The 12015-nt window shown below is 35.3% G+C and overlaps 2 protein-coding genes and 1 pseudogene across 2 annotated transcripts; 1 reads left to right on the top strand and 2 right to left on the bottom strand.

The window, feature by feature from the left end:
• The first annotated feature begins 2130 nt into the window (after positions 1 to 2130).
• LOC106330969 lies at positions 2131 to 4685 on the top strand (annotated as a pseudogene).
• A 998-nt stretch (positions 4686 to 5683) lies between these two features.
• Positions 5684 to 8424, bottom strand: LOC106334481 (uncharacterized membrane protein At3g27390). The gene is made up of 8 exons (XM_013772767.1): positions 8100 to 8424; positions 7855 to 7963; positions 7551 to 7746; positions 7339 to 7472; positions 6865 to 7260; positions 6607 to 6784; positions 6086 to 6534; positions 5684 to 5999 (listed from the first exon to the last, which is right to left on the bottom strand). The coding sequence occupies exons 1-8, from the start codon at positions 8188 to 8190 to the stop codon at positions 5846 to 5848; spliced, it is 1707 nt and encodes a 568-aa protein (XP_013628221.1). The 5' UTR covers positions 8191 to 8424; the 3' UTR covers positions 5684 to 5845.
• Positions 8425 to 9525: 1101 nt separating this feature from the next.
• LOC106334484 (ATP-dependent RNA helicase FAL1) lies at positions 9526 to 11179 on the bottom strand. Its single transcript, XM_013772770.1, has 6 exons — positions 11044 to 11179; positions 10904 to 10952; positions 10689 to 10826; positions 10075 to 10369; positions 9894 to 9991; positions 9526 to 9828 (listed from the first exon to the last, which is right to left on the bottom strand). The coding sequence occupies exons 1-6, from the start codon at positions 11094 to 11096 to the stop codon at positions 9811 to 9813; spliced, it is 651 nt and encodes a 216-aa protein (XP_013628224.1). The 5' UTR covers positions 11097 to 11179; the 3' UTR covers positions 9526 to 9810.
• Between the last annotated feature and the right edge of the window lie 836 nt (positions 11180 to 12015).

The following is a 12015-nucleotide window of genomic DNA, read 5'->3' as shown; positions in this document are numbered from 1 at the left end:
GTTTATATTATGTTTTGATATCATAACTGATATTTAAACTCACATATGTGGTTGGAAAAATCCGTTCTGTCCAGGGCTCTGGCCTCACCAAAGAAACAACTCGAGTCGTTATCTATCTCCTCATTGATCCGTAAGAAACAACCAACACATAATTCCCTTTATATTACTGTCTATATTGTGCTAACATCAATAATCAAAAATATTTCATACCCAAGATTTGTGGTCGTCTATTTATCTCCCTTACTTATCAATCTAATTTTACACAAATCTTTATTTTACTGTTTAAAAGAAACCACAATAACCCAAACAATCAAACACCAAAAACTAGAATCCCGAAAAAGACGAATCATTAATGATCACCTCTCTTTTTGTCTAATCTTACAAATAAACTTCAAAACAAATATACCAAACCAATCAACTCAACTAAAACTCAACGACACATACATTAAACCAGCTAAACAAATATAAACTACACGGCCAAATATTTAACAATTTACAAACTTACTTTCACAGATGCTTACGAAAAAGACGAAGACGACAACCAAGATCAGTGAAATTACCTAAACAAAAAAGCAGAGTAAATTACAAACTCTGATAAATACAACTAACAATGATTTTTGTTTACATGTTACCCATCAAATAAAAGAGAAACAAACACGGCCACACTAGGAGATACAAGAGACAATCCCAACAAACGCAAAGGCGGCAACAACATCTCCACATGCTCACTCCTCTTGCCTTATAAAAATAGCTTACATGCTCAATGTCAACATGCCAACGCCATTGTCTTCTTATGAGAAATACATATATTCATTTAAAACCCATTAAGACCCAAATACTAATTGTCACTCATTTTATAGTTATTTCTACAAGTCTTTAAATATTTGTTTTAAATGTCCAGTAAAAACAACAAGTTTAAAAGTAAAAAAACATATAACCAACATAATAAGGATAAAAAAAATTATTACTTAATACACACAACTAACGCAACTAAATTGGAGAAAAAATATCCAGAAACAAAAGGTACTCTCAATAACCTTAATATAATTTATGTAATCTCAACAGTACAAGTAACAAATTAAAAAGACAAACAAACAATAAGTCTCAGTGACACAGCAAGCAACACCATGAACTATATCAATCACATTACTAACACAGTTTAGTCCTTCATGAGTGGAGAACAGTGCATAGACAATACATCATCACAACTCTAACCCTATAACAATAAAAAACTTAAAAAACAATGATCAACCCAAAACGCAAAATTCACAGCTACAATAACCCTAACAAATATTAAGATGAAACAAGAAATATATCTACAACCCCGCGCTTGCGCGGAGGCAGTGCCCCTAGTAATTTGAATAGATTACTTGATATTTAACTTGATCAAATCAATTATCCGACATTAGTGATTAAGTACTGACCAAGGTCTTGATTGGTAGAGCATTAGCATTAGCAGTAGCAGTATGCTATAGAAGCAATATGTTGCAGGAGTTGTATGTTTTTGCTAAACTGTTTAATAAGAGGATTGGTAGAGCAGTATGAGTATGCTATTTAAAATTATTATAAAAATTAGTATAAAATATAAAATATATTTATTTTAATGAATATATTTCTAATATATATAAAAATATATTAACATATAAAATTAAAAAGATATATAATTAATTTATTTTATTTAATAATTTTAAAATTATGCTTATGTCGAAAAATATTATTTTAAAATAAATTTTATAACTAAAATATTTATTTTAAAAAATAATATTTCACATTTAAAATAAATTAAATTAATTTATCTAAATTAAATTATATTTTAAATGTGAAATACTATTTTTTAAAAAAAAATATTTTTATTGTAAATTATTTTTGTAAATTATTTTTAGAAATCAAAATTCTATTTTCTAGATATAAAAATAATTTTCTGATATTATTAAATAAAATAAATGAATTAATTATATATTTTTCTTAATTTTATAAATTATAAATGCAAATGCTCTTTTAAAATCTTTATATGAGAGCATTGGCCAGAGAGCATTGGCCAGAGAGCATTAGCATTTAGTAAATGCTTTTCTAACAATTGTTGATTGGATAATGTAGAACATAATGTTAATGCTAATGCTCAACCAATGAATGCCCAAGTACCGTACATGGGTGGTATATAATAAGTAATTATGTGCGTCCCTAGAAATTATGCTATAAATCGTCCAATCAAAGCTCTTTTATTTTCATATAAACACGCACACACAAACAAAGAACATATATCTGTTATTCTTGAAAGTTTTTAATTTAACAGATCTGCAATGTTTTTTCAAATAAGAAAGTTCTTATAGTCCTTGATGATGTGGATAATTTAGTACAATTGGAAGCCATGGCGAATGAAACTTTTTGGTTTGGCCCAGGGAGTCGGATTATAATCACAACACAAGATCATAGGGTTTTAAAATCAAGTAGGATCAACCATATACACATGGTGAAGTTACCATCATATCTTGAAGCTCTTCAAATGTTTTGCATGTGTGCTTTTGATCAGAAAGACCCAAATGATGGTTTCGGGATGCGTGCTTGTGAAGTTATTAGTCTTGTAGGTAAACTTCCATTGGGGATAAGGGTTATGGGCTCCCATTTTCGAGGAATATCCGAGCACGATTGGAGAGAGGCACTACCAAGTTTAAGGACTCACCTTGATCGAGATACAGACATTTTAAACATTTTAAAGTTTAGCTATGATGCCTTACATGATGAAGATAAAAGATTATTTCTTCATATCGCCTGCTTTTTCAACCTTGAACCAGTTGATATAGTGGAAGGTTGTCTAGCAAAATGTTTTTTGGATGTGACACAAGGGGTTCGCGTCTTAGTAGAAAAATCTTTCATATCTATTGAATATAATCGTATGGAAATGGCTGAGTTGCTAGTCCACTTTGGAAGAAATATTGTGCGAGAGCAATCTGATAGTCAGCCCGGGAAACGCCAATTTTTGAATAAACCAATTGATATTGATGAAGTACTTAGTGATGATAAATCCGTAAGTTATGAGATTGGTATTTTCATTGCAATGCCACTCTACAAATTTGAGATTATATAATAATTAACAATCTTTATTTATGTTTCATTGGGTCGTTTTACAGGATAGCGGAAGTGTCATAGGAATAGATCTTAATGAAGACATAGCATGTACAAGTGAAAGAGCTTTTGAAAGATTGTCTAATCTTCAGTTCTTAAGAATCTTTAGCAAAGGCGTTAATCCGCAAAGTATGAACTACATATCCCAAAAACTTAGACTACTAGTTTGGCAGGGGTCCGAGATGACATGTTTTCCTTCTAATTTTAACCCAAAGTTCCTAGTCAAACTACAGATGCAGGATACCAAGTTTGAGAAACTGTGGGAAGGAATTAAAGTAAGTAATATTTTATTTTTAAAAATAACTGCCCAAGTTAGACTATCTAACCAATTTTTTTCATGTGTTTGATACTAATTGTACCAACATGTGTTCTTGTGTGCTTCATTTATTTGTCATTACAGCCGCTCAACAATCTCAAGTGGATGGATTTGAGAAATTCAAGCAATTTGAAAGAGCTTGCCGATCTCTCAACTGCCACTAATCTCCAGGAATTGGATCTCAGTCATTGCTATAGTCTGGTGGAACTCTCTTTATCTATTGGGAATGCAATTAATCTCCAAAAAAATGGATCTCAGTCATTGCTCAAGGCTAGTGAAACTCTCTTTATCTATTGGGAATGCAATTAATCTCCAAAAATTGGATCTCAGTCATTGTTCAAGGCTGGCGGAACTCTCTTCCTCTATTGGGAGTGCAGTCAATCTCCAAGAAATGAATCTCGAGTGTTGCTCAAGTTTGGTAGAACTTCCTTTTTCGATTGGGAATGCAATGAATCTCCAAAAACTGTATCTCAATCATTGCTCAAGTCTGATGGAGCTCCCTTCTTCTGTGAGAAACCTTGGTAGATTAAGGTCTTTGAAGTTAGAGAGATGCTCAAAGTTAGAGGTTAATCTGGCCAACATCAACTTGGAATCTCTTGAGTATCTCGTTCTCTCAGGCTGCTCTTCGTTGAAAAGTTATAGTGAGAATTCCACGGACATTCAAGAGCTTGATCCATGGATCGGGAGAATATCTAGTCTACAGAAACTAGTACTAAACGGAATGGAGAATCTGGTTTCACTCCCACAGCTTCCTGATTCTGTAGTGGAACTAGATGCAGAATATTGTGAGTCCCTGGAGAGACTAGATTGCTGCTTTTGCAATCCAGGTATTCGCCTCAACTTCAAATACTGCTGCAAACTAAATCAAGAAGCTATAGATCTCATCATCAGAACGCCGACCATTCGATTTGCGGTCTTTCCCACTAGAGAAGTTCCTCGGGGCTTCACTTGTCGATCTTTTGGGAGTTCCTTGACTGTGAAGTTGAATGAAATGCCTCTTGGTGAATCAATCAAATTTAAGGATTGCGTCATATATGCTGATGGCCATGAGTTAAGATCAGTAAGTGGAGGAGGCTTAATTTGTCCTTATGTCAGTTCCGGAAGGCATTCAATCATTTCTTCTGAGAAAACAGATCAATTTTTGCCGTGGCATCTGCACAACACATTCGTGGTTGAGGTTAAAACAGAGGAGCTGACTTCCACGGAGCTTGCTTTTTATTTCGAGATCAGCTATTCAGGTTATTGAAGACGGAATTTACAAACCATGGGAGATTATAGAATGCGGGATAATACAACTCCTGGAGGTCCCTTTATTGAGCTTCAGAGATGTCGTTGAAGATTTTTGAACCTTCAGAGCTCTCTGAAATGGCGATGAAGATTCACACAAAGAGAGGAGCGACAAACCTTGAAATCCAAGTAATAATATCAGAGCATCAACAATCTTTTAATATCATTCTATATTTTGATTATTATAAGAGGAGAGCAATGAGGAATGCTAACGCAAATCCAGTTAAAGTAGTTTTCTTTCTTGCTTATTTGAGTCAACCGTTACGTGTTAGCATATTCAAAGCAGCCTCTCTCTTTGTTAACTCTTCTTCCTCAATAGAAAAAAAAAGGCTTCTTCTCTTGAACTCTGTTGGCTCCCCCCCCCGTCTTCTCTACCTCATAAACCCCATACTACTTAATTGGCAAAGGATCTGTCAGAAGAAATGAACTTCAGAGAATCAAGATCTCTAAGATCTGATTTTTTTCCTTGTACCTAAAAAATCATCTGTAAAAACTTACGGAAGTGAAGAACAACAGGATCATCATGGAAGACACGTCCTATAAAGTGACCTACAAATTGTATAACAACTCCATATTTATGTTTATCTGCTTGATCACTTGACAAAGATTTGATCTTTCAATATGTAGTAGATGAATAAATACATATTTAATTGCTCAAAGGGAATCAGTCTCTTACTGAATGGTTTTTGCCTATTTTCTTGAATTCTAATCATGATGAACAAGCTAGTGATTCAGCCAGAAGGGTTATTTTGAATTAAAAAAAAACATTGTCACAGATTACTAAGAGTTAGTAATAAATAACTATGAAGTGAGACAAACAATTGAAAAGGAAAAGATATCTTTGTTGTAGATGAGACTGCTCTGAATTGCTTGGCTTGCGTCTCAAGTAACACATTTTGTTGCACCTTATAAATCTTCCCATTAATGGCGCCAAAGCTTGTGAGATACACAATCACATGTATAGACAAATTCCAATTTAGCCTAACTAGCCGTTCAAGTAGGGTTGAACAAACAAAGCTAAATGCTACCACAAGAAATTAAAAATACATCTTACAACGGAAATAAAAAAGCCCTAATAATATATATATTTGAAGACAAACAAACGTTGCTCCTCTTAGGTTAGACCTCTTCAATGAAATCTCCTGAACTCATTGAACCGGTTCGATTCAAGCCTTGTTTCTCTAACCAATACGTTATTAGAGCCTTAATCACTTGCCTGAACCTTCTCCTATACGTCGGAAGCTTAGATACACTCCGTACCATTCCCATCATTCTGCAAGACAAAGGAGTAACATCCAAGTTTCAGAACAGAATCAAAGAAACCATAAGGACTCATCTTTTCTGTGTAAGAATCTTTACCTTCTACTGATTCCTTGAATCTGAGCAGCTCTAAGGTTTTTTTTAGGTGTTTTACCGCCATTGTCCCAAGCTTCCATCCTTTGTTCATCGTTTCCAAAGAGAACTACTTTCTCCAAGTACCTAACTTCACTTTCTCCAAGTTTAATCACTCTAATCTGATCTTTCAACACCATAATTGGATTAAAGAACCAGTCCAAGAACTTGTCCTGCGGTCTATTCAAATGAGTCACCTCCGAGCCATCAAGCAAAAGCACACCATGAGCACCAGCTTTAATAGATCTAAGCAATGTATGAAGCAAAGCATAAGAAGGAAGGCCGACATTGATAATTGATAATTCAGTTCCATGTCTCCCCTTTAAAGACTCGTATAGATCAGCTGGTGTTATCACTCCTTGGTCTAGTAGTTCTTTGCCTTCCATCTCAAACCACCCCATCATATGCTCCCAAATCTGTATTTTCAAGTGATGAATGTCAAAATAATGTGCTAAGTTCATAATCAAGATTGAAAGTTTGACATATACCTGAACCATCCTCACTTCTTGTATTGCTCCTCTAACAGATACAGACCGAACCAGACTTGGCACTAGCATAGCTGGAGGTTCTACAGAACCAGAACTATTGACTCTGCTTACAGTTGTAGGGTGAACAATCACTGACACTTCACTTGAAAAGGATCCTTTTGTCATTCTATATCTTGGCCTATGTGTAGCACATTTTCTTGGTGTTAGAAGTATAGAGGCAAGAGAAAGTGAATGTAAAAGAGTTGAAAGGAGACATACTTTGGGAAGATAGTTCCTTCTCTAAGGTAAAGCCAATCGTTTGTGTACTCATCAAACTCTCCAACCACTGCAATCACATAAGACACTCCTCTTCTAAATGACCTTTCCTGAAACACAACTATGGCTCCATACAAGCCGACAAAGATGCTGGCAAAGATGGTCGTCAAGACAAATCCAATGACTATAATAGGCCATAATAGTATTGTCAAACCAGCAACTGGGATGCAAGCTATCTCGAGGAATGGTCCTTCTCGGTTAATAGCATCTTGAGCTAGTCTGTACCATCCTTTGAACAGAAGGTAAGGGCTTTTAACGACAGCTATTGCAGTGAAAAGAGGTATATCTATAACTAGTCCTATAATCCCTACAATGATGCATCCAGGAACATGAATCAACCTGCAAGAAGAGGCCACACATCAATACACAAGAATCAGCAAAAAGTAAAACTATATGTTATAGTCTTGAGCCTTTTACCTAAGAGTTTGAAGCTCATTTGAGTCAGGGGATTCTCGCAGTTCCTTTAGGTAAAGAGGATAAGAATGGTAACAAAGATCTGCAAAATCGGTTACCACGGTACAACTTCCTTTGATTGTTCCCCAAGTTCCATCCTAATAGTACATAATAAACAGAGTCAAAGTGGTATGGTTCACTAAAGAAGTACTCAAGTGACAGTTATTTTAAAGTACCACAAGACAGTGGAAGAACTTGTTGGATTCAGTGTCTTGTCTGAATGCTTCAAAAGCAGAGATCCATGGAGTGAAGAATCCATAGCCAACACCAACAAGGACACTTATTGCTATACTTAGACCTAACCATATACCAAACAGTGCAGGAAGGGCTACCAAGATTGCTAGTTTCAGAGGGATATCAAATCGGTTTGTCCTGAAATTTAGAGAAAAAAAAACACAAAAAGACCATTTGTTTATGGAAGTATTCTCATTGAGAAACAAATTTTGCAGGAGAATATGAGAAATAGAGTTGAATATATACTTTGCAACAGTGTAAACTGTCCAAGTAACATGTGCAGGGAACAAACCAAGAATCACTCCAACGTTTCCTGCTATTAATGTTAATCCAGCAACGGGACCTACGATCAAACCTGCATATATAGGAAATAAATATTCAGACCTTTGCTTAAGAACAAGTGATTCTTGAAGAGAATCCATTATCAAGAAGTTCAATCATGGACGCAGAGCAAAACAGAGCTTAAAGACAGAACCAAGAAAGATTGAAACCTTTGAGAGCGCCGAGAAAGAAAGCAGAACAGAAGGCAAATATGACATAAGAAATCTTCAGACAGCTTTTGAGGTTAGTTACGACAGCCATATAGTCTCATGGAAAGAAAATCTCAGATATTCTTGGGTCAATTTTACAAACTTATAGCTCTGGAAAAGATCAGAGAGAGAGAGAGAGACGTGTTGTACAAGTCTGCGAATGAGATGAAATCAGAAAAATACAAGAGGGGTGAAGACAAGAAGAAGACTCAAACCCAAGAACCCGTTTAGAGAAAGAAATAAATGTTCAGAGAAAGTTTGAATTACTTTGGAAATGACATGAAATAATGGAGTAAATTAATTAGGTGATAGGAGAAAATTGTTGGAGAAAAAGGTGGTCATACGTGTGTAAATACGCTATTGGGTTTGGCAATATATGGTGCAGGTATTACAACATGGCGTGCCCAGCAAACTATTCTGATTTTGACATCCATATGCATTTCTTTTTAATATATTTCAGCATATATTTTCTTATGTTCTTCAACCTTTGAGGATTTTATATTAAAATAATTGTGTATATTTATAAGAAATGAACTTTTATTATTAATGAAAGAGGATTCATACTCTGTCAAAAGTCTCAGAACATTTATTTAGTTTGTTAATTCTGACATCAAACATTTAAAAGTTTCATGTTTGATAATGAACAATATTAATATCATCTTTTCTTGTATATAGATACCACCACATGATATAGTTTCATGTTGTTTACCTTTTCTGAAGTTACGGCCGTGTAATTACTACTATTTGTTATGGTCAAAACGATTAAATTATTTTCAAAGGATATGTAAGGCTATTGTAATTCGACAAACTCGTTTTCAAAGTCAAAACTAAGGAATGTTCTTCTACATGTACGGGCTCTTATATTATTGCTATACAATATACAACTATATGACAAAGTTTCTTCATTTTGAGTTTTGACCTTCAGAAAGCATAAAACTCGTCGCAAAATTCAAATGCGAGTGTCATATTATTACAGTACTAAATGATCTAGAAGACATTCAAACGGCAGCAATCACACATATATGTTGCAGATGTTATTATCCGTAAATATTTTTGAAGATTTGTATGAATAACTGAATAATTTTAGTCAAAAGAGTTTGCTGTTTCTGTATTTTAATTCAGGTCACCAGATAAAAGAAAGTTTGTGGTTAAAAAAAAAAAGTTTGAAAATTCTTCAAACAGATCTATACGAATACCAAGTTCTTATAAAAAAAGACATCAACTTTGATTATTATCTATTTAAATGAAATTCGTATCAAAATTTCTAGAAATTATTTATAAAAGTAAGCTGTATGGGTACAAGTTAATGCGCAAGCAATAATTCTACCAAACAAAAGCTATATAGGTCATATGTAAATAGCAATCCCTTTATAGAAACTAACACGTATAAAACAAATCAGACAAGATTATGAATTTGATAGTTACGGAATAATCACAATCACATGTCCACTATTGCACAGTTGATTTATTTATGCCTTTATCCAAATGTTGTAAAAAAGAAAAATTCTTCCGAGATGAATAAAACTGTCAAAATGGACAAAAGTGATCAAGCCAATAGCTGAAAGTGCAGCAGAGAGACAGGCAGCTTATGTGTATCAGCACAAAATATTGATGTCTCTAGAAAAGTCATGAACAAATAGACAGTCCTTCAGATCGTAGGAACCATGCATTGTTATAAGATCTCAGAAATCTGCAAAACGAAAGCATATTTTAAGCCAATCATCAAAGAAAAAGAAAAACAGCAGAAAGTTATACATTGATTGGCATCTCTGCGATGATAATGCCGCTGCTCTCTTCAAGGCTTCTAAGAGTGGTTACTTCACCTCCAACAACCATGTTTATAACAATCCCACCTTAAAAAGAGAGAAAGTTTCAAAATGTTAAAAAAATAGGCTTCGATGACGATGATTGATGAAGAAAGGAGTTTTGTTTTCACCTGAAGCTAAGCAAGATGTTAAACGCCTAGTATAAGTTTCCTTTTTAGTAGGAAGCTCGTAGTTGATGAGAACTCGTGAGGAAAGAGAAGACTCTCCAGATGAAAGCATCGGAAGACAAACATCAGTCACAACCACCAAATGAGATTTCTTTTCATCTTCTTCTTCTCTGGTTTCACTCTCTTCTAAACCTTCTTCTACTACTACTGCCGAGTTAAGGTGCTGGTTCCAGTTGATTGTTGCTTGTCGGAATTTCTCTAAAACCGAAGCTCGTTCTCTCTCTCCCAGATCACTGTACTGCACACACAGTAGCCACAGAGTGTGAACATAATCTAGAGGAAGGAGAGCGTAAGAGAATCTAATGTAAAAACTGAACAAAGCTAGTGAGTAATCAAGAAGAGCAATTTGTTGTAAAGTCAAGCACCATTAGAGCAAACACAATGTAACATAATCTAATGCTGAATCGATGGCTAGTCATGATGAAGCAAAAAAAAAAAAAAAGTGATTCAACAACAAGATTCCCTTTTTCGAATCAAGAAGATTAGATTCTCCACGGATATCAGAACACTAAGGAATCTGAAAAAAAAAATCAAGAAGGAGAAGAAGAGAGTAGTACCAAAGCAGCAAAGGAGATGAAAGGAAGAGTGGATAAGGAAGAGCAGACGGCGTCGAGCTCATCGCGAGAGCTGCAACATACCACAATGGGAAGCCACGGACGACGACCTAGCACTCCGAGTAACTCCACCACCGTCTCCTGTGCGTCGATTTTCAGAATCTCAATTTCAGAATCTCAAATTGTTCTCTTTAATAATTGAAAATTTTGAGAAATGCCATTTTGGATTGGGGACGATCCACGGCGAGGTAGAAATGCAATTGCTGACTGCCCAAATGAATAAGAAGACCAAAAGAGGGGTTTTTGAGATTCATTAACCTCAAAAAAAAAACAAAAAGTGGAAGGGATAAAGGTGAACCTGGAACGAGAAGGAGACTGAAAAGCTGGAGAAGGAGCTTCCATGGACTCCATAACTACTGTTACGATCACGGCGCCGCTTCGAAACTCAGGTCCCAAGTCAACTCAAACAGTGAAGCTCTGTTTCTTTTGGTGGAGACATCTCCCCGCTTGCCCCTAAACGTAACTTGCAAAATCTCCTATGGGTTCTATCAACCGCCTATGCCCCTCATTCATTAATGAGTCGCAAAACGTCGTAATCACCCTTTCCTGAGAGAAATAAAAAAAAAAGAAAAATCGAAAACTGAAGGAATCGGGTGATTCGGGTTGAGAGGGTTCTGGTATGGCACAAATTTTAGTTTGGGTTATGGCGGGTTTATAGATTAGGCGGTTTGGTTATCCATTCCCCCATTCGTCGTGAGTCCTCCCCAAAAAGCTCGATCGATTCCAGCTCGTCCAATTCAATTCAATTCAATTCGCAGCTCCCGAGAAATCTTGCAGCTCCCCAGAAAGCTCGATCGTTGGATTCTCCGGCGAATGCAGGTTAGTTGTTCTCTTCCCCAAGCTGCATTGGATAAAAATTGTTTTTAGGGTGTGTAACTGGAAATGTGAATTAATTAAAGCATATGGTTGGTTGATTGATTTGAGTTGCCTCTATGGAATTGAGTTGAGTTGAGTTGAGTTGAGTTGAGTTGAGGTTCTTGAGCTTATAGTACCCGAAACCTCAATTTGATATGTAGTTGAAGCATAACTTGGTAAAACTAGTAGAACTGATAATTGAAGTATAATACGTATAACTGTAGATAATTAGATAACACTAGTATAACCGTCACTTGAATTTGTTGTTTTTGCAGGATACAATGACGAAACACGTGAGCATACATTTCAAATTCAAAGATCGAGTCTATAGTGTAACCATGAAGACAACAGTGGATGATATAACTTTGGCAATGCTTGAAGAAAGGTTGTATAAAAAGCTGTCGTTGAATGAAAG

Source organism: Brassica oleracea, chromosome C3, assembly GCF_000695525.1.
Source record: "Brassica oleracea var. oleracea cultivar TO1000 chromosome C3, BOL, whole genome shotgun sequence".
NCBI lineage: Eukaryota > Viridiplantae > Streptophyta > Magnoliopsida > Brassicales > Brassicaceae > Brassica > Brassica oleracea.
The sequence above is the reverse complement of the archived record's forward strand: the minus strand, read 5'-3'. Positions and strand labels throughout refer to the sequence as shown.